General features: G+C 55.0%; 1 protein-coding gene across 1 annotated transcript; it reads right to left on the bottom strand.

Moving 5' to 3' along the window:
- Positions 1-19: 19 nt before the first annotated feature.
- On the bottom strand, positions 20-25,787 carry LAMB3 (laminin subunit beta 3). The gene is given in 24 exon segments (XM_040536006.1): positions 20-548; positions 738-891; positions 1,478-1,654; positions 1,966-2,107; positions 3,112-3,319; positions 4,733-4,877; positions 5,551-5,754; positions 6,734-6,942; positions 8,002-8,162; positions 8,466-8,844; positions 9,222-9,336; positions 10,799-10,995; positions 11,564-11,719; positions 11,814-12,002; positions 12,299-12,419; positions 13,087-13,262; positions 13,611-13,674; positions 14,073-14,264; positions 14,554-14,627; positions 14,766-14,837; positions 14,840-14,882; positions 23,528-23,682; positions 24,401-24,471; positions 25,212-25,787. Coding segments are annotated over 23 exon segments (3,519 nt in total). The 5' UTR covers positions 24,450-24,471; positions 25,212-25,787; the 3' UTR covers positions 20-411.
- Positions 25,788-25,841: the final 54 nt, after the last annotated feature.

The following is a 25,841-nucleotide window of genomic DNA, read 5'->3' as shown; positions in this document are numbered from 1 at the left end:
GCAAGTTGTAAAGATTAACTGCAGTGTGAAAAGCCCCAAACAAGGGTTTTAATTTGAACAGCGAAATCCTGCTACAAGAGTTTGAATTGGCTAAAACATGAAAAAGAATTTGGGGGGGGGGGGGGGGGGGGGGGGGAGGTGGTTATAAACCCTTCTGGAAATAACAACGTTGCAGACGTATTCATTATTTGCAGTTAATGATGGATGTCTCTGCCCCTTTCCTCTGAGCACAGGCAGCTTCAGCCAGTCTGTCCAACGTGAACCTCTCCATGGTTTCACTGCAGCTCCTCTCCAGAGGGACAGAAATTCCATTTGCTAAATATGCAGACGTTAGGAACATGAGAACTGCAGCCAGAAAACGGGAGTAAATACTCCAGCCAGTGTGTGCAGTGAAGGAAGGCACCGCCTCGCTCAGGAGCAGCTGTCGTAGTAGGCGACTCGCTTGCTGATGGCATCCCGAATCCTGCCCACCCGCTCCTGCAGGCCTGACAGCCTGGCTGACTTGGACAACAAGGCTCTGTTGCTTTCCTGAATTTCTGTCTCTAAAGCTGAAGAGAGAGCGCAGGAAAGGGTAATGTGAAATCACAACCAGAGGAAGGCGTCATGTCCAGTTTTCCTCCCCGGCCTAAGCCTCCCTCTCCCTCCTGCACCAAAAAAAAAACCAACGTGACTACCCTCTGGCACTCAAAAGCCCTCCCCAGGTGCATGAGACCATTACACTGAGTTCACAGGTTTACCTGCCATCCTAAGCATCATGGCCGAAGTTTCCTCAAACAGATCTTTTGCCTCCTGGTCTATGCTCTGCACCCGGCTGCCTTGCCCTCCCAGCGCTGGGCTCTGTTCCATCCTACTCTTCAGTTCAGCGTACATTTGTTTCACCTGTTGGAAAGACTGGAAAAGCAAATAAGCAAATAAACTGGTGGAAATGGGATTTTCCAATGTCGAATTGGCTTAAAAAAGATAGAACCCATTTTAAATATTAAACAGATACTGTGCTCGAGCTCTGTGATAACATTACTATGCAGATGCACGACAGTTTGCAGTGCACTCACAGTGATGCTGACCAGCAGCTGTATGAGCTCCTCTACCTCAGGTGGGGCAGAGAGCAGAACCATGGAATGGCTTGGGCCCCAGCCCTGGATGCAGGACTACAAGTGAGGCCTCCCAAGGGCAGAGAAGAGGGGCACAATCCCCTCCCTCCCCTGCTGCCCACCCCTCTGTTGGTGCAGCCCAGGACACAGTTGGCCTTCTAGGCTGCAACTGCGCACTGCCAGCTCACGTCAAGCTAATAAGTCTTCAGCAAAAGGCAGCAAGATGGAGAAAGGTCCTGGAAAACTTCAGTAGCTGGATCCTGCACCAGGTGAACGAGGCGACAGGGCAGTGCCTGGGCGGTGGCCTCCTTGCCCCATCCAGACACGTGCCAGGACACAGCTGGCTCGGCTGTGCCGTGCCAGGAGCACGTGCGTGGCTGCGGTACCTGCTGCGCGCTGCCGGCCTTCTCACCCGCTGCCGCCGCCACCCGCTGCGCGTCGCTGGCCCGCAGGCGGTTCTGCCCCGCCGCCTGCTGCAGCTGCCGGAGCCCTTCCCTCAGCGCCGCCAGCTGCTCCGCCACGGCCTGCGCGTTCCTCTCGGCTGGGCCAAGAACGGCCTCGATCTGAAAGCAGAGCGCCACACGTCAAGAAGGAAATTGCAGCCAAGAACCGTCTGTAACGCTTTTTGCACCATGCAGGGAGCAGCTATGCGGCCTGGTGGACACGTCCCAAACTTGTCCCTGGGACTTCCATCAGGGACCATGGCTGGAACTCAGAGAAGCAGGCAAATGAGACATGCAGGAAGACGGGGTTTTACACAAAAAGCCCTGTTTCTCCAGTTCGCTGGTCCAGGCCTCTACCAAGCTGGGGAGTTTCAGAGCAGCAGCAAGCAGGGCCCAGCACCGTTACTCAGAAGTCACCAGCCACTACTCACTTCCTCAACACGCTCTTGGATGAACCGGAGTGAGGAACTGGAGCCCCTGATAGCCCCCTGGGCCTCCAGCAGCACCGTGTTTGCTCGTCTCAGATACCCAACCACCTCTTCCACATCTCCCTCCACGGCATTTGCCCGGTTCCTGGGGAAACACAGAAAGCAGCTGAGAGTGAGTGTAGATAATTGCATGGACTGGAGGTCAAGGAGGCAGAGGCAAAATAAGCTGGAGAAGCAGAAGACAGGACTGTAACAGAGAAGGCTGCAGTCCACACACACCATACAAATCTGCCACAGAGCAGGTTTCTGTTCAAGAGAAGTGTGACTTCCATTTCACATCCCCCAGCAGAGAAAATGAACTGAGAAGGAGAGAGAAAAGCCTTCTTTTAAATGTTCTAGAAACACCTATTTTGCAAGTGGTGCAAGACAAAGTATTAAAGCGGAAGCAACAGCTACTGAACCAGTTTCAGTGAATACTTTTCTGCTAGCAGTGGGACTGTTCCGACCAGGTGACAGAGCTTCCCACAGAAAGGCAGACTGCCTTGTCTCATCACTTCCAGCAGGCTAAGCAGGTGTCAGATGCTATCAAGGAGTTTACATACTTATCCCGCTAACCTTCTCGCTGGGATATTGCTGCAAGTCAACACGTGACAAAGCAGATGCTCCAAATTTGCAAGGGCACTCTGTAATTGCTTTTTAAGGGGCCATGGGATAATCCTTCCAACTTTCACCCAGAAAACAAATAGCCCATTTAATCCCCTCATGCTCTCTTATGCAATTAGGATGTAGGTCACCAATATCAAGTAATACCAGAGCAAGCCTGTCATCCCCCATCATAGGGGCTCAAGAGATAGAGAAAAGCCTCTGTTACTTTTGGTAAAGACCTGCTTGTTTTAGTATCCATAATAAGTTCTGTCATTGGCAGCCAGACTCTTATTTGTATTGGGGTAGCAGAGAAGTGTCTGTAGAGATTGCAAAGTCACTCTTAGCCACTCTACATACATAGAAGATTCTGGGCTAAAAGTAAGTCAGTCCAGCTCCAGCCAAGTTAGATTTCATCCTGAGAATCACCTCATTCACTCTGGCTGAGTGACCAAAAAAGTCCTTCAAAGCTGCCAAAGCTGCCAAAAGCCCTTCAAGCAAACCGACCTGGCTTGTTCTGCCTCCTGCTGAAGCTGCTTGGCCTTCGCGATGTCCTCGGCTGTCTGGGCCAGGATGCTCTCTGGGCACTGCAGTTTAGTAGCCAAATTTTGGATCTCAGTCATTTTTCTCAGGACTGCAGCAGCATCCGTGGGGAGATGTAGCGAGAGAACAAACTCACTGATTTCCTGGATTGTAGCAGGGTCCGTGTCTTTGTCTGCAGAGCAGGCAAACAGACGGACAATGTCAGAAGCAGGAGAGGTGAGGGTAGGAGTGCAAACACAAGGCAGGGTGAAGGCAGATGCCCAGCTGTGGATGCTCTCACACGCACAGCCTCTTCCTTTCAGACAGCTGCCGGGGTCCACCCCAAATTCAGTCCCCCCACTCAGCTTCCATCGCAGGACAAGCTGGTGAGCAGAGCAGCAGTACCAACCCTTTACCCAGCTCTGCCCTTTTTCATTCCTTTCCTCTATGTTCTGGTGCATAGGGATGGGATTCATTCCTGCTGCCTAATCCAGTTTTGTACCCTATCTTCAGGGGGTTTAAGCATCCTGTTGATGCTCTGTGATTCTTTCTGTTATTCTAAATAACATTTCTGACATCTTTTCCCAGCCTGACTCTGTGTTACCACTCAGCATGGCATGCCCTCAACATGCTGGTCAGCATTCTCTGGCACATTTGATGCTTCAGACTTCCTGATGCTCACCCTGGAGATTTGCTCAGGGTCTTAAACTTCAGACTGAACCAAATCTTCCATTTATTACTGTTACAGATTTCCAGGACTCTATTGTATTTAAAGGAGGACAAATAAAATAAACACAAAAACAGTGAGACAAAAAATTGTCTCAGTATTGAGAAGCTTCCCTACTACACAGAATAAAATAAGAACCATTTTATATTCGATGTGAACTTCTCATTCACACCAGCAAAACTTCCAGGAAAGTACTGAAACACTGCCTTTAATTTGGCAAGGAAAAAAGTATGGCTAAGCCCAGAGCAGAGTCAGGTAGACCTCGCTGAGTACATGAGGTTGTGTTTCAACACAAGCCTGTTTTATTGCACAAATAAAAGTTAATAAATTTGAGGAATCAGAAGCAGGCAAAGCCCAAGGGACATTAGCCCAGTGATTAGCTCAGAAATATCTTCACTCATCATTAACACCAGGCAGCACCAAATGACCTGATTTTCTTATTCAGCTAATGCTCATGAGGCCTATTATGTTATTACAATCTGTCTGTGAACAATAAGTCATCCCACTGGTTTATAGGACAATGAGGAATTCTCGTGTGATTAACAGTCTGCTCCAGAGATCTGTCCATTTATCTCCCTGCAGTCAGTGAGGGTTGCTGGTAAACTTCTCTGCATCATGGTCAGTGCTGCCTGCAAACCCTTGGAGAGCACCAGCCACGGGCACAGGTTTGTCCCCAGGCCCTGTGGATGGCAAGAGGCACAGTGGCAGAGCAAGGCACCAATGCAATCTGGATAAATTGGATAGCTGAGAGCCTAACCAGGGTGAGCTGTTCAGCTGATTCCCTCGTACCCTGTTCTCATACATAACATCACTGTAAAAATTAGGTTTTCCATGCGCAAGCCAACCTGCACAGGCACAGGGTGAGCTTGTCAGTGCTACCTGACAAGAAGTTTCGCACTTGCTGGATGAACTGCTGGATGCGCCGCACGTCTCCCTCAATCTGGGTTCTTGTTACGCTCATCTGCTCCACCAGCCGCCGGACATTGCTCTGAATCTGATTAGCAGATGTCTCCGTTGTTTTAATCTGCAAACAACAAAATCCTGATGGAGTTGCCTCTACTTGACCTGGAATCCCAGCAGCTCTACCTATACCCTGAATGAATTGGACAGGGCACTTTGCAATTCCACCATTTCCCATTTTTAGCGTGCCACCGCTTTAAAGAATTGCAAATGTTAAAGACCGAGGGCTGGATTTGCAAAGGAAAACTCTCAAAGAGGGGCAGTACTATTTAGCTTCATAAAACACATTTGAAATGGATTTTGAATGACTTTGAAAACTCACTTGATCTTTGCAAGCCCTCCGAGGCTGTAGCAAAAATGTGCAACAGCACGAACACACGTACTGTAGGCTGCACAAAACCCTAGAGCTCAGATATCCCTGTGGGTTCAGCGATGCTTCCGGATCCCTACCCCCTCTGCCATGCCAATCCCAAAACCACAAGAAGGACAGGCTCTGGCTTCCTTGTGACATTTCCAGACCACCTGCACGACTGGAAATACAAAGCGAGGTGCTCTCAGGACACCTCATCTCCTTGGGTCCACCCTCTAAGGAGAGGCAGAGACAGCAGAAATCTCGTTCCCAAACACTGCTGTGTTTCTGATGCTGCCCCTAAGACCAAGACTCAGACCAAGCCCTGAGCCTGTGCGTTTTGCCACGGGCTGCCCCCCCAGGCCATCCCACCGGGACCCGCACTCACCAGCTGCGCCGTGTCCCGCAGCCGCGCGCTCAGGCTGCCCAGCTCCCCGGCGGCCTTGGTAGCCATGCCGAGGGCCCCGGCGGACCGCGGGAAGGCACCGCGGCAGGAGAGGCCGGCCCCGCAGGCCGTGCCGTTGTCTCGTGGGCAGAGCAGCCCCTCGCACTGGGCAGGAGTGCACTTCTCCACTCGGAAGCCGCCGCAGATCTGGAGAGGGATGAGAGCAGTAGGGTGTTGAGGGCACCCAGCCGGCTGGGTGAGACCTCGCGGAGACAAACCAGCATGCCATGGGGACATCATTTCCACAGACTCTCACTGAGGGAGCTGGAGAACGTGGCAGGCTTGTGTAGCAGGAGCTCACCCAGGGACACAGACAGAGCCAGCCCACCCGACGGCAGTGGCCGAAGCACCTTGGCTGCCAGCACCAGCCCTGAGCACGCTGCACAGCACAAATGCACGAAGGGCACCAGGGCTAGGCGTGTGGAGAGCAATGGCTCACGCAGTGCAAGACAGAGCAAACATTTCATTGGCTCTCACGACAGGTACTCTTCCCCTCGTGGCAGGGGAATCACATCCAACTGCTGCAATTTGATTTTAGGGAGAGAACGGGATGAGAAGACCTGACACCAACGGCTTTAATTGCCCAGCATCTTCTAAAGTTGCCACCCACTGGAGGGGGCACTGCAGCAGGGGCACATGCAAGCCCGGAGCCAGCGCAAGAACCAGCACCAGCTGATGGCTTGGGAACGTTTTGGTGCCCTGAAAAGCAGAGAGGGGAGGCTGGTGGTCTCCACAGCAACCGTGCATTAGGAGGCACTGAAATGGATCTCCATGGCAATAACAAAGCAGTGAAGGAGAAAGAAAAGAAACCTTATCCAGAAATTAAGTGGGTCTTTGAGATACGAGAACTGACACGTGAGAGTCTTTGGAGGAAAACGCGCGTGTCTGGGAGGGGGCAGGGGAACACTCGGTATCTGTTCTCCTTTGGCGGGGGATGCTCAGACAATTCTCCCCTGACATCCCAAAGCAGCAGTTTGCCAGGATGCCACTGGGCTGAGTCCCTCTGAGCAAAGACTCTGCCACGCTGAGTGGGTTGACCACAGCATGGGATTTCTGCCTCCTGAGCACGACAAGGCCCCCTCGATGACCTGACACGCACAGCCAGAAACCCACGTTGTGCTTTCACCTTGTTCACTGCAGGGGTGAGGTTGGGGGACACGGCCACCTCGGCCCTGAGGGCCAGCAGCTTGGCGCTGTGCGCGCTGGCCGCCCCCTCCAGCGCCGCGGCGTTCCTGCGGTTCTCCCTGGACTGTGCCAGCAGCGCGGCAGCGCCGGCGACGAGGCCGCTGGCATTGGCGGACGTCTGGTAAGCAGATCTGATCGTCTGGAAGGCTCCTGCAGGAATAAGAGCACTAAATGACACGGATGCCTCCATGACTCATAAATGCAGCAGAGCTACCTAAGGAAGGCATTGACTATACGCTGCGAGTGGATGTGTGCACGGTGAGGAGGGGGACACAGCCAGAGTGATTAGTCACTAAGGCACAAACAAAAAGCTCCTTTTATTTCCAAATGCCTTTCAGCCATTCCTTCACACTGAGCTGCAGAGCTTTCCTGAAGGACTGACCTCTGGTTCGGGGCCACAAGACTGAAACAAAACTAAAGCGAAAGCCATGCCCATGCTGATGCCGGGCTCTGCAGCGCAGAAGGGCTCGGCTGGGGCAGGACAGGGGTCCCCCTGAACCCTTTCCACCGCTCCTGCGCAGCCACCGTCCCGCGGTTAGGGCGCAGACCTCCGCGCCTGCTCTGGCTGCAAACCCCCACGGGCAGCGGCCACGCTCTGCAGCTCAGCACGGGGGAGGCAGCAGACAACAAGGCACTCGGAGAGAAATAGCTGCTGCAGGGATTTAATGGCCACCTACCACCAGCAGCATCGCAGGGCTTAATTAGCTCTTCTAAGCGCCTGACAGCTCACTGCCTGGCTCCCTTCCCCACCTCTCCATCCCTTCCATCTGTGCACAGCCCCCACTGCCGCAGCCGCCCCCTGGCTTGGTGACACCCCTTCTGCTGGGCTCAGCTCCGTGACACCCCCTCTGCTGTCCCCCACCGGGCTGTGGCAGTGGCAGTGCTCCGGCACACGGAGCTGAGCTGGCCGGGAGGGACATGGCCCCAGCAGGACACGGGAACACTGTCTGCACACCGAGCTGCCCAGCCCTAGCCACCACAGCAAATAACCCAAAATCATCGGTCAGTGGCGAGAGGCTGGGCAGAAAGCATCTCCTGTGTGGGAAGGAGGGAGGGAGGGAGGGAGGATCTGTTTGCTGTGCCTGGGCTGACAGAGGGTTGAAAACTTCATCTCCTCCACCCGGCCGGTGGGAAACCACCAGGCATGCAGTCACATCAAGGTAAATTAACGGCTGCAAATTAAGAGATTTTAGAGCCACAGCGCTGTACCTGACAGATCTGTGCTGCGGCTGGTTTCAAACTGGGTCTTCTTGCTCTGATACTGGTTGTTAATAATAACCAGGCTGCTGTTGAGGGCTTCGAGCTCGCTCAATAGAGAGGCAGTCACATCCAGAAATTGAAAGTTGGGGTTGATGCCTTGCATCTGCTCTCTGGGAAAGAAAAAGCAGAAAACGTGAATTTGAGTAGAGAGAAAACCACCCTCAGGCACAGACCAGGGCCCTCTCATGCCAGGATGCTGTGAGCACATGGTGAGCAGCCACTTCCCAGCCCCAGCAGAGAGGGGCACGGGGCTACAGCTCCCCATGCTGGGTGCCTTGCAGGGACCGGGCACGCTGCTGCCAGCCGAAGCTGCCCAGCAGTTTGGTGCAAGGAGTGGCATCAGCATGCATGGAGAAGCCAGCACCTCCCCCCAGCTGTGGGAGGGACTCGCCAGCACATCCCTCGTCCCTTACCTGATGGCAGCGAGCGCACTGCCCACCTGGGCCAGGCCCTGCTCGGTGCCAGGGGAGCGGCCGAGGATGCCCTGTGCCTGCCGCGCCATGCCCTCTGCCTGCGAGAGGCGGGGGCCCAGGCGGGAGCCCCCGGTGCCCCCGGGCAGCAGCACGCTGGAGTTGCTCAGGACAGACTGGTGCAGGCGCAGGCGCAGGCGCTGGATGTCACCGTCGTAGACGTGGAAGCAGGGGTGGCAGGGCTCGCAGCTGGGGTAGGTGCTGCAGTGGTCCCGCTGGCACTGGTCGCAGCGAGGGCCGGTGACGCCCGGGCGGCAGAGGCAGCGGCCAGTGGACTTATCACACCCCACGTCCTCCGTGCCCTGGAAGTCACAGTTGCACTCTGGGGGATAAAAGTGGAGAGGAGAGGGTTGAAGGCCGTGGAAAGGGGAAAATGGAAATAAATCAGATCCCAATAACCGGACACCAACACAACGTGCAGTCCATCCTACCACGCAGTGCCTGGGATGGAGGTGGTGGGGCAGAGGGGACGGAGCAGCCCCTAACCCAGCTGCTCGCCCAGTCCCTGACCAAGGGTCCTGCCCCAGCTGCCAGGAGGAGACACGTGGAGGGCAACAGGGATGAGCTGGGGGGCTGCTCTTGTAAAATAGTGTGGAAAATGCTGATGTCAGGACATGGGCTGGGTGCTGCTCTTCCAGAATAGCCGTGATTTCACAGTGCTACGAAACACCAGGCCAAACCAAAACCGATGCTCCCTACCTGTGCACCCTACCCTGACGTTTCCATAGTGCCTGTCTGGGCAGGCCTGCTCCTGCTGCGCGGCAGAGCACGTCCGCCCCGTGAAGCCTTCTCTGCACGAACACTGTCCTGTGAACTGGGGAAGGAGAAAACCATCAGGGAGACCCAGCCCTGAGCACTTTCCTGGGAGAGAAAGTGCTCAGCTCCCTGGCGAGCACCAGTGCCCGAGCTCCCACCCTCTGCCGATGAAATTCCCACCCCGGGAACACGCAGCCACAGCTCTCCCTGCACCTCCCAGGCACAGTCCCGCTGCCAGCCCCCCAGCACTGGTGGCACACCTCGCTCCAGCCCCCCCAGGCCCTGCTGCTGAGCTCCCCAGGTGCCAGCAGCTTGGCAGGGCCTGAGGCTGCGGCCACCCAGCTCTCCTGCGCTCAGCACCATCCAGTCCCTAATGCGAGCCAAGCTGCGACGTGAGCAGCACCGAGCACTCGCAGCTGGGAGCGCTGAGCCGCTCCCCGGCCTTTCCGTTGCCTCTCAGTAGTGTGCGTCTCCTACCTAGGGGCAGGGAAAGCCACAGGGCTGCCTAGCCTGGAGTTCCCAGCCAAGGAGAAGTGCCCAGGGAGAGGGATGAAGCAGAGCAGAAGAAAAGCAGCACCTGAAGCAAAAGCAGCAGCTTGTTCCCCAGGCGGCTTCTCTGCGGGGGCAAAGCAGCGAGCACTGCTCCCCGGTACAGAGGGGGCGAGATGGAAGGAAGTGTTTTTGTCACCTGCTGTCACTCCTCTCCTCAGCCCGTGCCCTCGGATGTGGCTGCAGGCTCAGCAAAGAACAGAGCCATGCGGCCAGATCTGCAGAAAGCCTCCACTCATGGGCACTGCAAAGCCAAGTAATGCTTTTGTTCCCAAGACAAAGGCATCGCCCACAAGCAAACAGTTTGTGGGCTCAGGTCTCCTCCCTGCACTGTTTGGACCTATCTTTGGCTCTTAGATTTTGTCAAGGCATTTTTACATTTAGCTTTAATTTTCCCAGCTGTCTATTAAGACTGAAGTGACACACATGCTTTGCATTGACAAATGAGGATAATTAACTTGCCTTGCCTGTGTGAAGATCTCTTATTAGGATTTCCTTACTAAATAAATACCAGGCCTTTTAAAATGGCTTAATCTTGCCTTCATAATTACCACCTCCATTCACTTTCCTGAATACCCTGTCATAGTGCTTCTAGGAAATGGGAAGAAAACAAGAGCAGAATGTGTTAGGAAACACACTGCCCCTTTGTGGAGGCTCCCAAAGGTGGGACGGGGCAGACAGAGCCATGGGACAGGCGCTTTTGATGCTCTGAGCGATCCTGGGCCGCGGTGTTGCCCAGCGGGGACACAGCTCCTGTTGGCAGTGGCAGCCTCGTCCCCTTTCCCCACAGTCCCTCAGAGCAGTGCTTGCAGAGTTGGAAATGAAAACAGAAAGTGAGCTCACAGGTGCGTGTGTGAAACCAGGCAGGGAAATCAATAGTAAATACTGCTGTTTTTTTTTTCCAAAGGAAAATAAGTGCAGAGACCGCTGGTGACCACCCAAGGGTGCTCGGGGCACGGTGGCAGTGGTACCTGGTTGCAGTGGGTGCTGAGGGAGCCGCCGGGGTGGCAGTCGCAGGGCCGGCAGCCCCGGCCGCTCGCCATGTCCCAGTGCTCGGCCGCACACTGATCGCAGTCGGTGCCCACCACGTTGGGCAGGCAGGAGCACTGCCCCGTCTCGTCGTCGCAGGGCATGTCCTGCCGTGTTCCCAGCACGTTGCAGGAGCATCCTGAAACGAGGAGGGTTTCCTTGGATCAAAATCAGGTGCTGAGCAGCGGCCCGGTTTCCCACAAAGTTGGGAAGGTGCTGCCCAAGACGTGCTCTCCTTCCTCTCCCTTCGCAGCACAGCTTGGCACAAAGGACACATCCCTGCTGTAGCACCACTGTGCCCGTCCGAGCCTTGCAGCCAGACTCAGCAGCCTGAGAGTCCTCCGTGTCCCCAGCCCAGCTCACCGTGTTGGAGCCGAGCCGTGGCTGCCCTCTGCTGCGCACAGCCCGGCTCGCCCGCATGGTATTGCCTGCAGCATCCCCGCAGCTTCCCACGCCCAGGGAGGTGCTCAGGAAGGGGACACAGCCTCCTGCAAGCCTTGAGCTCTGCTTTCCCTCTGCTTGTGGCCAGATGTGTACTGGAGACAGGCTGCAGCCTGAGCAAGGAGCTTTGTAAGCTTTTGCAAAGAGGGCTTTGTCTGGGAAACCCCAAAGCAGCGTTGGCTGGGAAGCACGGCCCTTTCAGAGCCGCTGAGGATGCCGAGGGAGGAGGCGGGTGGGAAGCAGGGGCTGCCTTGGGGTGTACTCACTGCGGCAGCCCATGGGGTTGGCGTGGGCCAGCTGGGCGAAGCCCGGCTTGCAGAGGTGGCAGCGCTCGCCCTGCACGTTCTCCTTGCAGACACAGCGCCCCGAGAGCGGGTCGCAGATGGAGCCCGGCACTGTGCCATCGGGGTCGCACTCGCAGGCTGGAAACATGAGAGAAGTGGCATGGCAGAGGAGCCCAGGGAGTAGGGGGGGGGGCTCAGGGAGGGCACTACGAGGCGTTAACCAGGCACTCACGCAGACAGGCTTCAGGGTGGGCAAGATCTTGCCGCTGGTTGCGGAAATAGTTAGTTTGGCAGCGCTCACAGTTGTTCCCCGCCGTGTTGTGCTGGCAGTTGTCACAGACACCCCCGCTCACCCCGCCACTGCTGCGGAAAACCTCCGGGTCGAAGTGGCATGAGGTTGAGTGGCCGTTGCAGTTGCACCCTAAAACAACCCCAAAACAGCCCATCTGGTGCTGGAAGCGTGCAAGACCCTCCAGCAGGCGGAGGGCACGCTGTCACTAGAGGGTGCCCGAGTCCCCTGCATGGTGCATTGGCACCCAGTAAGCGCCCCAGTATGGAGCTGGGGCCCACTGGGCAGAGTGGGGGAGCACGAGTGCACCCTTGGCATCGCCTGGCCACAGCCCCAGCAAAGCAAAGCCTATGCCAACACTCCAGGAAGGCATTTTGCAGAGATGTTTCGTGTTCAGGGAGAGGAAAGGGGAAAGGCTGTCACCGTACGCTGGCACTCGTGGGGGTCGTTGTCCTCCGCAGGGGCCCACGGGCGGGCATTGTAGAGGGCAGCGCAGCGCTCGCAGTGGGGGCCGGCGGTGTTATGCTGGCACTCGCAGCGTCCGTGGACCTGCTGCAGAGACCAGGCTTTACCCCACCTCGCAGGCAGCATCTGCTCGGGTCTGAGCTTCGCTGCCCTGCTGCCTTTCCAGCAATGCCGCGCCTGGCCTGGTCCTGCCCAGCTCCCCAGGTGGAGACGGGGCTCCGGCACCCAGGCAGCCCCACCACGGCACCATGGATGCGCTGCTGCTCATCCTCTGAGACAGTGCAATTCCCAACCCACCACCTGCCCACGGACAAACACCTTCAAGAAGAGGGCAAGCAGAGACTGGGGTGATACAATCCCACAACAGTGAACAACCTGTGCTGGAGAGCCCTCCTGGAGGTGCAGGAGCCTGCTGAAGCCTTCTGCGTGTGCCCTGCCAGGCCAGGAGACCCAGTGCAGGTGCAGCAGGTACCCCCAGAGCCATGAACTCCCACAGCCACTGAGCTCCTTAACTGAAACCCCTCTACCTCCATCCCATACGAGACATGGGTTTGTGCTGGGGTAACAGAGACTGCTGTGTCACGGCCACCACCCCATTGCTGCAGGCAAACTGGGCAGCGTTCCCCCCGTTACGAACAGCCTCCTGGGGAGCACCCCTGGGTGGGTGACAGAGCCCGGTGTTCCCCCCAGGCTCAGGGAGGGTCTGACACCACGGCACTATCCCCAGGCTTTTCTCTGTCACGAGGCTCACCATGGTGTGTGGGTCTCCCGAAGGGGCGCAGCGGTCGGCGTGGCCATTGCAGAAGCAGCTTCCCAGCACCTGCATTTCCGTCACGGCGTAGAAGGTGCTGGGCGAGCGGTAGCCCTGGCGCATGACGTGCGGGAGCTGGGTGAAGTTGATTCTGAGGTTGGTGAATTGCCCCAGCTCTGTTAGGGACAGAGACATGATGTGAGGGGGCAGCAGGCACCAGGGCACCACAGCAGAAGTGCCTCACGATGCACATGGAGGGCTTGGAGTGACGGAGATGCCAGCGTCGGCACAAAGAGCATCGGCTGAATCATCAGCAAAGACCCAAAGCTGCTCCTCGACACATCAGAGGTGCCAGGGCAGCCGTCAGACACGCAGCAGCTCGGGGCCTCGCTCACAGAGGAGCTGCAGAGGAGCTGCTCCCCGGCAGGGCCTAACACGGCTCCGTGCCCTCCATGGCGCCTCAGAATAGCCACGAGCTGCCTCCTCCCTCCCCTTCCCAGACATAAAAGAGGCTGTTGGCTTACCGTTGACGGCCTGGCTGTACGAGGTAGTAATGGTAGATGCCACATCTTGGACACTGAATTTCACCTTAGAAGGGGGAAAAAGAAAAAAAAAAAAGAGAAAAGTTAAAGCACAGGAAAAGCAGGGTGCTGTCCTTTCCTGCCCTGGGCAGTGAGGCTATGTGTGCTCCAGACCTGCCTCCTCTGCAGAGCCACCACTTAAGGCAGGGAAAAGGCCCCAGAGGGTTTTGCAGGAACCAACGCAGCCCACAGAGCAGGGCTTTCCTCTCAGAGGAGCTCCCCCCTAGCAGTGCTGGATGCACACCAACTCCATCCCTCGCCAGGTGCAATACCTGCAGATTTCTGGGCATCTGCATGTTTCCAGGACATCATGCTGGCCACCCTCCCCAGACCCAGGGTCACACTGCAGGGCACAGGCATCTGCTGGGTCCCTTCCCCAACCTCCCAAACCTCCCCAGTTCTCACCTTGCCCCCGTGCGCAGGGTACCCGTGCTGGGCCGGCAGCGCCTGGCACCGAGCATCCCCCCAGCTCTCGGGGGAGCCCCGGGGGACGTGGGGGAAGGCAGCGGCGCAGTCGGAGGCCAGGTACTGGTACACCTCCCAGGTCTTGCCGAAGTCGGTGGAGCGCTCGATCAGCATCGCGGTGGGCAGCGGCGACTGCAGCAGTGGGGAGAGGCACATCTGTAAGGCCGTGCCCCCAGCTGGCTTCCACGCGGGGCTGGGGGACAGGATTTTTCAGCAGGATGGGAGCCCACCACCCTGCTCTGCTCCTCCCAAACACCAGGGGAACAGGGGAAAGGGGGAATGGGGCATGATTGCTGGCCTGCTTCCTATCGGGAGCCTGGGGGGAGCCATGCACTGAGATCCCCACATGTCACTGAGAGCCAGCAATGCCCATCCACTATCACCCGTGACATCCCCATGAGCTGTGCTGCTGCATACAGACCCTGAAGTCAAGCACGATGCTGTTGAGCTGGAACTTCTCATCCAGATCCAGCTGCAAATAGACGCGCTCCATGCCTGCGGACACAGAAAGGCAGCTTCAGAGATGCAGGCTACAGACAAAAAAACAAACATTTTGCTGCCCAAGCTGAGATGCCTATTTCCCCCATCCCACTGAACTCAACGCCTGCCCTCACCGCTGCCGGGGGCCGGTACTCACCGCTCTGGGATGCCACCACCGCGAGCGCCCGGCGGAGGACAGCACGTTTGCGACGCGGTGCCCGTGTGAGAGTGCAGCAGCCGGGAGTCGCACCTGCAGCATCTCATGTTCCACTGAAAGGAGAAAGGGTGGGTGGGAGCCCGGCCGGGCACGGACCCACCAAAGGCCCCGCTGGCACAGGACAAGGGCCCAGTGCAGCAGGGACTGAACCAAGGAGAACACAGCATCGATGGAGCTGAGCTATTGGAGGCCTGGGGAACATGGCTAATGATGCCCAGGACCAGAGTGGTCTCCCTCACTCCCCATAAAATAAAATAAAAAAAGCAACTCACGGATTTAAGTATTAAAAACCAAAACCAAAATGTTTTGACTCAAACATATTTTTGGCAAAACACCAAAAAAATGTCATTTTCAACCAACCCCCCTGTTTTCCACAATGACAGCTCGTGATAAAAAGCTCTTTGCAGCTTTTCAGCACCAGCATGCCTTTTGCACAGGGCTGAGCAGGCTGTTTGTTTGGGCTAACAGAAAGGCCTTTCTCTCGCATCCAAAACCCTGCGTGGGGCTCGGCCCCTCTGCACTCTCCCCTCCGAGCAAAGCAGCAGCAAACAGCTCAGCGGGTGAAAAGTCAGCGGGTGGAAGTCGAGTGGCTCAAAGTTCAGCCCTTCACTTAAGCAAGTCATTCAAGGAGCAAACAGATGTGGCACAGGGAACACGGGGACTGGAGAAAACAGGGTCCCCGGGGAGCAAACAAATCCCTGGTTTTGACCAACCAAGCAACGCGCCGTGCCGGTGCTTCCAAACGGCTGCCGGGTACACGCGACACATGAGCGGCCTCAGAAACACGCGGAAAGGGGCAGAAAGGAGATTGAGCAAGAGACGGGACAGAGTAGGAAAGGTCCAGAACCTGGCCAAGGGGAGAGCCAGGCACAGAGCAGGGAGATCGGCTGGGCGAGGGCACCACGACATAGGGAAACCCTCCAGGTGAAGCTGAGGTGGGGAGAGGAAGGTGCCGGGGGCCGGTGTAGCTGCGGATGATGGCCAAGCCTGCGGTAGCCCCGCAGCAGGACAGCCCTGGCTGCAGCACCCAGCACCAAGCTGTGGTGGCCATCAGGCAGGGGACAGCCAGCAGGGGAGGCACGAGAAGGGCGCTCAGCATCTCCTGCCTGGCACCACGAGGACGGAGAGCAGATGCCGCCCGCTGGGAAGGGTCCCCGGGCTGCACACCAAGGCGGGCGGTGAGCTGCACTAGGCCTAGGGCAGCATTGTCCCAAAAGCAAAAATGATGTGAATCATTTAGGCTGGAAGCTGAAGTCGTCAGGCACCAGAGCTGTGAAGTAGCCTCCCAAATGCAGGGGTGGGGCACGCATTTCACCCTGATGCATCCCAAAGGCTGAGAAATTGGAGAAGATCAAGAACTGCATTTGCCCGCAGTGTCAGGATCAGCCAGGACGGTGCGGAAAGGTCGTCCTGGAGGAACTGGGTTTGGTGGGAGAGGAGGGGAATGCCTGGCACCAGGCACAGCAGCTGTCACTGGGACGGCAACGCGACACCCCACTGCGAGGACCTGGGGCCGCGGGGCTGGCGTGAGATGACACCGGAGGCGCGGGTGTATCTGGGACCCCAGTGATGAAATCGGCTTTCAGCAGCAGAGCCACACAGTGGGCAACAAGCAGTGCTTTGTACCCCTCTCCGTGTTAAAATCGCCCCATCTGCTGCTTAAACAAATGAGCACGTTCCAGCTGATGATTCTACACGCGCTGGGTTTGGGGAGAAATCTGTGCCTGGGAGAGGCAGCAGGAGGCAGTGGCCCAGAAAGCGTGGTGGGATGAAGGTTCCTGTTTTCCCTTTTAAACCATGAAAAGGTCGATTCACAGTTTATTCATATTTCCTTGCTCCTGAGCTAGGATCATCTAAGTCAGACGAGTCTCTTATTTCTACAAAAAGGGACTCAAATTCATCAACACTTTTTTTTTAACTTAAAGAAAAATTAACGGGACAACTGTCCAGAATTACCTGTTTGTTTGCTCCCACACAAAACCATACAGAGCTGGGGCTGGCTCTGAACAGCAGCACTGCTTGGTACCGCGCTGGGTGCTAGGCTGCCCTTGGGGCCGTGCCTGTCCCCATCCATGGGTGCTGGCTGGGGGTGCAGCAGAGCTGGGGGGTCCTGGGCACCGAGCGGTTTGGGTTCAGCTTCCGGCAACCCCCCGAGCTGAGCGCCCTGCCCAGGCCCGGGAGCCTCTCAGCACTGCATTGGGCATGGAGAAGATCCTCAGCGTAAACCGATCTGTTTCCATAATATTTTCCACTCTTTATGTTCTCAGTCTATAAATATCCCAGAACAGGAGTTGGCTAACTACAATATTTATAACAATATTGCAGAGTAAGCAAACAGAGAGACTTCAGACTATATAATCATGCAATTTCCCTGGCTTTACCAACTCCTCCTGGCTCTGCCAATAAAATCAGAAACGTTATCTGATCCAGTCAGAAGAATTCATTTCAGATAATGACTGCTAGCAGCAGAGTGTCAGGAAAGCTACGGCAATTATCCACAGAAATAATCTAGCGAACAATTGCCAATAATGATTACACTTCACAACGGTTCTGACTGTGATTAGAGAAGGGGGGAGGAAGGCTTCCTGCAAGGGGAGAGGTCAATGTCAGCTAAATTATTCATTAGGAGTTACTCATGCGTACTTATTAAGACCATTCATAGGGCCACAGACACAAACACATCCTAGCCGCTACGAAGCAGAGCTGGCAGCAAAGCTGCAATCACACTTAAACACAGAGCTAAGTAAGGATGGAGCTCACACCCAGCCTAGCCTGGGGGCTGGGCTCAGTGCAAAAACCTTGGCCAATTCATGGTTTCCCTGCTTTATCCATGGGGCCCTCCCAGCACATCCCAGACCCCTGCACGGGCTGTGCCTGCTGCCAGCCCCACAGCACCAGGGCCCAGGCCGGATCCAGCTCCACTCCCTGCCAAGGGGTGAAAAAAAAATTACAAAAAAAAAAAATTCCTCCCACAGCCACAGACCTGAGTGTGAAAAGAGTGTTGTTACCCCCCTCCCCCTGCCCCAATTTTTATTAAGTCTAAAATTAACACTGGAAACAAAACTCATTTCATGTACTCTGAGCATATTATGAAACTCCTCTATTGCACAACACAAGAATTCACTATTACTGACTGTGACTATGTGTCTCAAAGTTCCTTGGGACAGAGGGAATTACCAAAAATGACATTCCAGCTCCGGGTTGAGGGGAGAGTTTCCAGGAGCACATCATTCCCCAGTTCTCCCCCTCACTTTCACCAGCAGAGCAGCAGCCTCAGTAGACTCATCTGAGCTGGGCTTGCCAGGAATAGACCAGGGCCGTGGGAGTACGTGACAGAAAGTGAAATTCAGAGGGCACGGTCCAAGCTTGGCCACCAAGCCCCTGGCCCTGGCTCTCCGTCTCTCCTCCCCTCCCTGCCAAACAGCGAAGACCGCAGGCCGAGTGCTACCACGGCACGAAGAAGGGGCGTGATCTCTAGTAGCTATCAGATGCAGGGCTGGAAAGGGCTATAGGAAAGCAAAAGAAAATGTAGGTCTGCTTGGAAACTGCTAGCTGCCCTCCGGCACCTCAAAGCTGCAACGCTACCCTTATAGTCACCCAAAATTCGGGCTACTGAGATCCTGAGAACACAGGAAATTCATTCCAGCCTTTTGAAAGGTAGCTCATGAGAAGGTCATTTGAGAGAAAACGCTAGCGCGTTGAGAATAAACAGATTCGTGTTTTAGAAATAAATGGTGAAGGAAAAATAATCTATGCAGAGGAACAGCCAGCTGTTGTGGATGTCCACGTATTACATGGAAAAGCAGACCAAGACTGCAAACCGGGATGCAAAGCACGTGCATGACGTGCTGCACGAGAGGAACAACCCACATCTCTGCAGGTGACCACCACCTGCGAAGGCCACAGGCACACCTGGGACACTTTGCAGAGCTCAGGGACGTGGCTGCATGTGCAGCCCTTGCCTGTCCCCTCCCCTGCAACTCTGCTTCAGGGTTTTGCTGCTCTCCTGCTCTGACCTTGTGAACCAGTCACCAACTCACCTCCCGTGCTTCCCCTCCCCACACATGCAGGGGCAGAAAACCTCAAACAATTTGAAGCTGATGGACTCTGACCAAAGTATTTTACATAGCTGCAGCTGCCATTTCAATATGAGTTGAGAGCCCTTGAAACATAACCTGCTGGCAGAAGCACGTAACCCATAATAAACTGAAGTCACTCATCAGCAAATATGGGAAGCTGCCTCTGTCCAGTCATGAAATGAAAACCTTTAATCGCTGTGGAGACCTTGGAGGTCCTGTTCTTGTCCCAGGGCTGTGTCAGTCAGAGGCACTGTGTCAGTCGGGCTCCTGGCACGCTGCCTCCCACAGGGGACCTCATGGGGTCTTGCACGATTAGTATCGCGCTGGGACAGTAACTGCTGTTCCAGGTTTATTTGGGGACAGTGTGGAAGGTGGTAGGAATTTGTATGTATATGTGTGCACACAGAGAGACAGAGCATTATTTGAAAATAGGGTTGGCAGCAAGAAGTTATGTTGGGAACAAGGACACCTGTTAAAGCTGAGTTATGCAATTCCCTTTTCCAGCCCGTTTGACTTCCCTGCTGGCACCAGCTGCACAATATTTCCGCACCAGGCCAGCAGAGCAGTAAGTGCTCCATATGCTTCCCATGGGAAGATGCTGTAGAGGTTACCAATGGACATCATCGTGGCTAAACTTCTCAGTGAACAATCTGGATCTGCAAAGCTGGACCGTGCTTCAGCTTGAAGCATAGGTGGATGTGTTAGCCATAACATCCCACGCCACCTCCTTGCTCGGCTGGTCAGAAGTGACACCGTGCGCTCTGAGGTTGTGCTTAAAACATGAACTGAGCTCTGTCTCCCCGGCTGGTTTTACCGGCACCCCCCAAATTCAGAGGTGATCACAGAGCTGGCAGGAGCAGGACAAACATCCCATGCCTGAGGCTTAAGAAAAGGAAGTTCATTCCTCTTGCTTAAAAGCAAGCATGTGGGTGCCTGTTTTCCTCACCCAGTCTGTTCTCGCATCATCTCCCCTCAGAAAAGCTTTATTTAAAACCTGCCAGGATGACAGTCTGCAAATCCATACTGCACGAGCTGGTCCCAGCTCTCCACACACTGCTGGGGCCCGGCTGCCTCTGCAGCTTGTCTGCGAGGGGATGACGTGATGTCTCAGAGCATATGTGGCAATTTGCACTTGTGTAGCAAAAAAAGATACAGAGAATGGAGGCAGAGGAGGAAAGAAGTGGGAAATTGCCTTTTTCTTCTGTATTCACTGCAGGTAGAGACACATCCCTGCAGCCAAGAACGAGGTGTGTCTGGATGCCAGAGCAGGATGTGATAAGCACAGGGCAGCAAGCCATGGCTGCTGCGCTACCTCTGCTGGGTCACGAATACAAATTATTCGGTGCGAACCCGCAACGTTAAGAAGCAACACCCTACACCAGGAGCCCTGCATTGAGCAGGTGGACCCCCTGCGGTCCCATCTGACCACAGTCATTTCCCAGTTCTGAGGATGTTTTTTTCTGTGCAAAAGACTTGAGTTTGATTCACGACTGGGGTCTAAAAAGCAAATGAGCTGGGGGGCACAGGGCCGTTTTAGTGTGAGCTCCACTCTTCCAGCACACGTAGGGATCCTGCAGGAGTACCCAGCGGGCAGCACGGCCTGGACCAGCACCGAGGCCAGGCTCGTGCAGGTGGCAAGCAGATGGTAGCAATAAGGCAGACAGAAGCATTAGAATTAAACACATTTTCACGTCCTTTCTCAGGCATTGCCCTGTATTTTTGGAAGCAGCCAAACACAACTTGGTGCTTAGACACAATGGGGAGAAATGTTACCAACCAGCCCTGCCAGCCAGCACCAGGAGGAGCCCCCTGCCACCGCCTGGTGGTCTTGCATTCCCGCACTGAGTCGTGCAAGGATTAGGCTCATCTGGTGCCTGCCACCTCGCATCCTCACCCAGCTAGTCTCTCATCACAACATGACGAGTGTTCTAGGCGATTCTCGCCCTTCATTGCTCACATTCACCACGTGCCCATGAAAAGCAGGTGAGAAAAGGCAGAAAACCTTAGTCCTTGACCTTATGCAAACAACATTTTAATATCCCAACTTTCCCGGGGTCAAGGTGTGAGGACCCACGTAATTGCCACATGGACACAAACTGCTTTGCTCTGGGAAGTGGGAAGCAGAGCAGCAACACAAACAGAAGGAAACCAATTTTTTCCTTATCTTGCCTATTCTTTGACAAAAGATTTCACAGTGATGTGGAGGGTGCTCTGGATACCTCCAAATTAAGAAAACAACCAGAAAAGTCTGTAGCTCTTTTCTAGTTCTGAAATAAGTCCTTAGGCTAAAAGCATTGCAGGAGCCCAGAGGACAGAAGCATCTCTTGAGAAACAATCTCATGCAGCAATAACTAGCCAAGGCGCTGGTGCTGCAGAGCCGAATGCAGCACAAAGCCTTCGCACTGTCCTCTGAAGGGGCAGCCAGGGCAGGAACCTGATAATCCGCGTGAAAACCACACCACACCTTCCCTCGGCTGGCGGTTAGCTGCCCATATTGCTATCAAAGCACTATGCTTAGCATTTAAATACAGAGATAAGCTAACCGGGCCTTGAATCACACCTCACTCGGGAGTCTTTCCACACACATCAGTGCCTTTAGGACTCCAAATCTGGGGCCACCTATTTTTCTCTTTTATTTTCCATTTTCCTCTTGCTTCCCCGCTGACTCGAACAGTCATTTCCTGAGCACTAAGTGATTTCCATTGGTCTGCCTGGTTTCCGCCCCCCATCACTTTTCTAATCATCGCCGCAATCCCTGTGCTATAAATGGCCATACCAAGTCTCTCCTGGCTTTCGCTAGACTGAGCCCGCAGCCAAGGCATGGAGCAATCGGTAGTGCAAAGTATAAAGGTTAGAGGGATCTGGAGCCAGAATGCTGGAGCAGACAATGGAGCAGGGGCTGAAATCAGTGCCCGCAGCAAGCGGCCCAGCAGGATTGCAAAAGAGCACCCGGGGGGCCACGGGGCCAGCGGCGGGGCCAGACAGCTCACACCCGCCAGCTGGCACGGGGGCATCGGCAGCCAGAGCAACCCCTCATCCCATGCCCTCTGCTGAGATTGCAAAACTAACTCCAGATTTGTACCTATTTGGCACCAAATCATGAGCGAGACGTGTAACAAAAAAAGTCAGAAGAGTCAACAAATAAAATGTCCCACTTTCCATGGGATGGGAAAAGGAAAAAGTGAGTTCAGGGGATTAATTTTTGCTTAAATTGTGAAGTGTTCAATACATGAGGATTTCTCCTTCTGCTAAGATAGGAGCTGGAGTATCCATAACTTGCAGTAGCCATTACAGCTGCAAAACAGAACAGAAGTGAGGGGCTCTGATTCCAGTAAAGGAAAGGGTCACATATGTGTAGGCTCTAGGTGCCCAAAGGCCCTAAAGCTAGAAGTGGTGAATCCAAATTAACATACCACTGTTAATTGTTCCAAAATCCTTTTAACCCTGGTAGTTATTACACACACAATTCTGCTTAAGTATAAACAGAAACCAGGAAGAAAAAAAAAATTAAGTCAGACCAGAAATAATTGCTTGCCTTTTTCCCCACCCTTGAGAAGCAGCTGGGGGTTCTGTGCTCTGCCCAGGAGGTGAGCAACCAGCCCTGCTCCTGGGGAGCCACTGGGAGCCCAAGCGGAGGCGATGCCTGGCTGCAACTCCCAGGCCTGACAAAGGCCAAGCACTGCACCAGGAGAGGAGCCAGGGGACATGATGCTCACACCCGCTGGCCAGGGAGCTGCCCCAGCTTCACACCAAGCAGCAGCTCCCAGCCGCACACAGCAGGAGGTCTGCAGCCCAGCGAGACCACCGCCAGCTCTGCAACACATCTGCTCGCTGCCACACCTGGGTCTTCAGGTTTAGGGGGAATTAAAGCAGAAGAAAGCTGACCCACTTGAGCTGGATTTCACTGTAGAGAGCCTCATGGAGGTCTGCCATTTCCTTTCCTCTTGAGGACCTCTTCCAAGCACCCTCCCAAATCCCTTCTTGCCTGCCCTGCACTGAACTCACTCCTTTCTGAGCTCCCCCCACTGCAGCTGCATTTCCAGACCAACACAGAAAGGCTTTAGGAAGTGTTCATGTCACAGACATCACCCTTGGCAGAGAACAGAGCTTAAAATGCTACAGAATTATCCATAAACTCCGAGTTTGATGGTGGCTTTGGAGCCTGGGAATCTGCAGCTGGCTGCAATGCTATCCCCTGAGCACGACTTCCTACCCCCACACAACCGAGGAATTGGAAACAGCCGCTCGGCTCAGCAGCTTTTCCAGTGAAAGACCTGGAATGCTCCCACTTTGACAACTGAAATATGAGTTCAGTTTATAGCTGAAGAGGCTGGGGATCAGAAGGCTTGGGATTCTTTTGGATGCAAAAGCTTCCATTTTGGCCCCTTCACAGCCCCTTCCCATGAGCCATGCTCAGCTCCTCTGCTCTAACAAGGGGACAGAGGAGGACGCCAGGGCTGGAGGGGACACGACAGACTGTGCAGTGACCCCACGAGATCAGGAGGGGAATAATACCTGAAGTAGGTTAAAGACATCACTGTAAAGGGCAGGAAGGACAGGTAAAGGCATTAGCATCCCCACGCGGGGTTCAGGAGCGCGGAGGTGGGAGGAGCACGTACCTCTCCGTGGGGCGTGCAGTACGTCTCGGGCTTGGTGAGGCCGCAGGTGGAGGAGGCTCTCAGGTGCTGGACTCGTCCCAGCAGGAGATCCCCCCCGGGGGGGTAGCAGGCGCCGCTGGAGCAGTCGTGCTGCGCGCCCAGCAGCCGCAGAGAGGCTGGAACAGCAGGAGAGGACTTGGGGCTGGGGCAGGGTGGCACGCGGTCATCAACCAGCAACCCTGCCACTTCCCACAACAGATCAGCTACCAGGTCGTGCATGGGACAAAGCCACAAATGCGCACACCAGAAAGGACAAGGGTATTTAGCCCCTGAATTGCCTTTGTTTTAAAAAGTACAAAGCACTTAAAACACCTTCTGTTAGCTATTACTTCTGAAACTCCTCCTTGACATGACACCTACCCAAAATCCCCTGTGTCTGGGTTTCAGGGATGCTCGGTTCCCTGCCCATTGTGCTGAACAGCCCACACTGTTTTTCCCCATTTACCTCCAGACCCCTAAAGCAGGACGCTCAGGTCAGAGAGAAGCCTTTTGCCAAAGGACCAGCACTGTAATTGAACACCTTTCTCCCAGTTGCTGCCACAATACTGCTACTAATACAGCACTTACTCTAGCAGCATTTATTAGCCTCATATACTTCCTATCATTCACTTCTCATCAATAAACTTAATTTTCCAATTCCCTTTGCAAGAAGTTTAGCTGTACATAAACCCACCTCGCTTAAATCATGGTACACATGGAGGCTCTAGGCCATATAACTCACTGCATTACTCATATACAACCCCAATTAAAAGAGAAAGGTCATTTCCAATAGGCAGCAAACATTTAGTCAGCTTTCCACCATTTTTTCTAGAAACACTGTATGGCAAGCCTTACCCAGGAGGAGAAATAATGCCCATGGCCAAAGCTGGCAGCGAGACTCCATACTGGCAAGGACAAGGACACACCTAAGGAGGAATATGCAGCATAAGCAAAAACGAGCAGAAAATGTCAGCTTAAACCTCTGCCTGGGTCCTTCATATTCCTTACTTTTCTACGGTGAGATAATTTTAATTGGCCTACAACACAGCAGCATGGGTGATAATCAGGAATAACAGAGGAAGATCAGCCCCTCAGGCCGTGCAGCAAAACAAACCCACACAAAGAATCCCAGCTTCTCTCTGGACTCACAAAGCATACCCAGGATCCTCCCAAGCTGTGCAAAGACAGCCCTCTCACCCCGACACTACCTTTGGATCTTTATGGTATTGCAGAGGTGAACCACAGAGGTAGGCACAGCTCCTCGCCCCCAGCAGAGCTGATTTCTGCCTGCCCGGCTCCTGGGGACTTTGAGGAGCCGCAGACCCAGCACAGCCACCGCAGCAGGCAGGGAGCGGTGCCAGCACTGCCAGGGACGATGCGGTGATGAGCCCGGCAGCCACCCTGCCCTGTGCTTTGTCCTCCAGCCCCACCCTTCTTGTGCTTCCAGATCAAAGCGCCTGATGGCCGGGAGCCTCGGGCTTGTAGAAATGCTGCAGAGAAGTGCATGCCGCAGGGTTTCTGCGGGGAGCCCCACAGGACAGCACGTGGGAACAGCCACCAGCATGCTTGTTCGTCGAGAAGCTTCCCCTGTCACCTTCCTGATGTGACGAGGAGCCCCGTTCCCAGTCCCCACAACGTCCCCAGTCCCCTCGGCATCCCCACATACCTGGCTGGCGGCGAGGGCTCTCCCCGGCGCTACCTGCGGCTGACCCGCAGTCGCAGCAGCCTCTGAGAGCTGCCTCCGTCCTCCCTCGGTTTTTAACAGATGGCTGCCTCACCTGGGAGAGAGGTGCCTGTGGGTGTAGTAACGATAAAGGCGTGATTCAGGCATCCGCCGGCATCCCCACCCAGTTCCCAGGGAGCTCCGGACAGCTCCCAGACAGGGCGCACCGCCGCAGACAGCTGTCACTTGGGACCGGGATGACAGCAGCATGAACAAGCGGCTGTGCAGGTAGCTGGCAGCGAGCACCTCGGGACACATCCCTGTAGCCATGGGACATGTCTGAGGTGTGCCTGGGGTTTGGGTGGGCACTGCCAGGACATCACCAGGCTGCCTGAAACCCGCTCACACCAGTGCCAGGGCTGCAAGGCGCCTACCCTCTAGGGCAGGTTTTGTGGGTTTGTGTAGCGGGATCAGCCCCACAGCAACAGGGCAGCGCCGCTATCAGTGCCTGAACCCGGCAATTTAAAGCCTGATCAGGGATGTCTGTGTGAATTACAATTGCACTGTGTATTCACATAGCAGGCTTCAGCCTGCAGACGACCTTGAGTACAGAGACGGGGCTGTACAGGGCTC

This window comes from Cygnus olor, chromosome 24, assembly GCF_009769625.2.
Source record: "Cygnus olor isolate bCygOlo1 chromosome 24, bCygOlo1.pri.v2, whole genome shotgun sequence".
Classification (NCBI taxonomy): Eukaryota; Metazoa; Chordata; class Aves; order Anseriformes; family Anatidae; genus Cygnus; species Cygnus olor.
The sequence above is the reverse complement of the archived record's forward strand: the minus strand, read 5'-3'. Positions and strand labels throughout refer to the sequence as shown.